Genomic DNA, 2,197 nt, shown 5'->3' on the forward strand with positions numbered 1-2,197 from the left:
GGGGGGGGGTGCGAAGGCGTGAAGCCCCCAGCGCCGAGAATAACTGGGATAAACACAAGCGCCGGCGGGACCCCCAGCCTGCAATGAGGGATGCTCTCACTGTTGGGGGGCCGGGCATGGCTGTGGGTGGGTTTGGGGGGTAGGTGCCTGTCTCCATCACCTGCCCTGAGGTCTCCTCTCTCCAACAGGGCAGTGGTGTTACGACTCACAGGACCCCAAATGCGGTAAGTGATGCCGTGTGTGGGGTGGGGGGTGTCAGGGCTGCGCGGGGCTTGGACCCCCAAGTCTGCCCACAGTGCCCGGCTGAGCATCAGCGAGGGGAGCACGGCTGGGAGAAGGGCAATTTCACCCATATCACGCCAAAGTGGGAATGGCTGGAGGAGCCCCACTTTCAGGTGGCCTGGTGTAGACTGGAGACCAGCACCTGAGCCCCTCGGAGCAGCTCAGCCTCAGCCACCCACCCCAGCCAGCTCCGGGTGCTCCCAGGGCAGCACCAGCCTCCCCCGTTTCACCTGAAGCCCAGATTTAAAATATGTCATTAGCAACCCCAGCGGGGTGGCCATGGGGCACGGGGGCCTGGCTGGAGGAGGGATGGCCCCGTTCGGGCGGGCAGCAAGACCTGCCTGCGCCGGGGAAGGGAAGCATGGCTGGGGGCACTTTGTCTCGAAGCATGCAAATAGCTTGTAAAAGGTTAATTAAGGATCAACGAGCATTTAATCAGCCGTTATGGCCCAACTGTTTTATAGTTCTTGGGTGCACGCGCCCTTTGCCCGGCTGCCGTGGCACATCGGCCGTGAAGCACTGGGCTCTGCTTATCCCCACCGGACCAACACGCGGTGTCACCGGCAATTTAACCTCCTCGGGCTGGCGGCGAGGGCAGATTTCATCGTGTCCAGAGGAAAGCGGCTTGAGCAGTGTGGAGCCGGCCACGTGCCCGCAGCAGGGCTGCAGGGAACAGTCCCTTAATGAAGGCACCAAATGATTTGTGGGGGCCCCCTGGAAGCACCGTGCTGGGGAGCTGGTGGGGCAGTGGCACGGGCAGGCTGAGGCTGCTGGGGTTTCCAGGCAAAAAGCTGCCTGGAGTAATGAGAGGAGAAGGGAAGGAGACAGGGCTGACCCCCGGGGCGGCAGGAGGTGGGGGTGAGCGTGTGTCTGGTTTTGCCTGCCCGAGAGGAAGAAGGTAAAGGCGAGAGCTGAGCCACGGGGTGCTGCTGCCGGAACGTCCCCCCCCCAAGACCCTGGTTGTAGGGGATACAGGGGGTAACGATGTGTGGGTCAGCCAAAGGCTGCCCACCATGATATGCCAGAGCACAGCCAGCGATGCCCACGGAGGGATGCCCTGAGCTCCCCTGGGTCTGGGGCTGCCATGGGTGGATGGGGCTGGAGACCGCAGGGGAGCGCCCGTTCCCCGGCTGGAACAGCAGCCCCGCTGCCGGCAGTGCCCGGTGCCAACACCTCTGCGCTGGGCACCTGCAGCTCGGGCTGCCACGGGGCCACCAGGAGCGAAGGAGCGGGGTGTCACAGCAGCTGCACCGGGAGCAGTGGCCAGCAGGGTGTCTGGCGATGTCCCACAGTCGTGGACCACAATGAGCGTTGCAGGAAGAGGTGATGCCAGGGCGATGGGGACACTGAGCCACACATATAGGATGTGTGCGTCCTGTCGTGGTGGCAGCTGTGGGGACCTCCACTCAGTGCCCGGGCAGTGCTGTGGGGTGGCAGCAGGTCCAGCCGGCTGCCAGTACGGCTGGGTCTGCACCCCGTGCCCGGCACCCTGACCACCCCCTGCCGATGGGCATCGTGCAGTCACCCCAGACACCACATGCGATTTGCTCCAGGACGAGTTGTGTAGCCAGGATGCGCTGTCACCTGCCACAACTGGACAAAACCAGCATGAGTAGGGTAAAAAGTAGTTAAAAACCAAACTGTGTGGGGTCTTAAGTCCTCTGTCCCCCCCTTCTCAGTGGCTCCCGTCTGTCCTTCCCTGGCAGGCGCCGTACGGGTTAGTTTGCTCCCTCTGCATAGCGCAACTCCCTGTCCGGTCCCAGTGGCGTGAGCCCCAGCCCGGGGGCTGTGGGGGGACAGTGGCTGGTGCAGCCCCACGGTGGGGGGGTTTGCTTGCAGGGACGGGCAGCGGGGGCTGGGAGAAAAGCCTGCCCTTCACCAGCGGCAGCGTGGAGGGACAGGCGCCGCTGGCCCG

At 64.1% G+C, this 2,197-nt stretch overlaps 1 protein-coding gene across 1 annotated transcript in view; it reads left to right on the forward strand.

Annotated features, from left to right (window-relative positions):
• LOC104289245 (carbonic anhydrase 15-like) overlaps nucleotides 1-2,197 on the forward strand; it is an 8,195-nt gene that overhangs the window by 1,514 nt on the left and 4,484 nt on the right. The window contains exon 2 of the mRNA XM_009888161.1: nucleotides 189-224. Coding sequence (XP_009886463.1) covers nucleotides 189-224 — 36 coding nt within the window. The remainder of the gene's footprint in view (nucleotides 1-188; nucleotides 225-2,197) is intronic.

Source organism: Charadrius vociferus, unplaced genomic scaffold (assembly GCF_000708025.1).
Source record: "Charadrius vociferus isolate BGI_N301 unplaced genomic scaffold, ASM70802v2 scaffold326, whole genome shotgun sequence".
Classification (NCBI taxonomy): Eukaryota; Metazoa; Chordata; class Aves; order Charadriiformes; family Charadriidae; genus Charadrius; species Charadrius vociferus.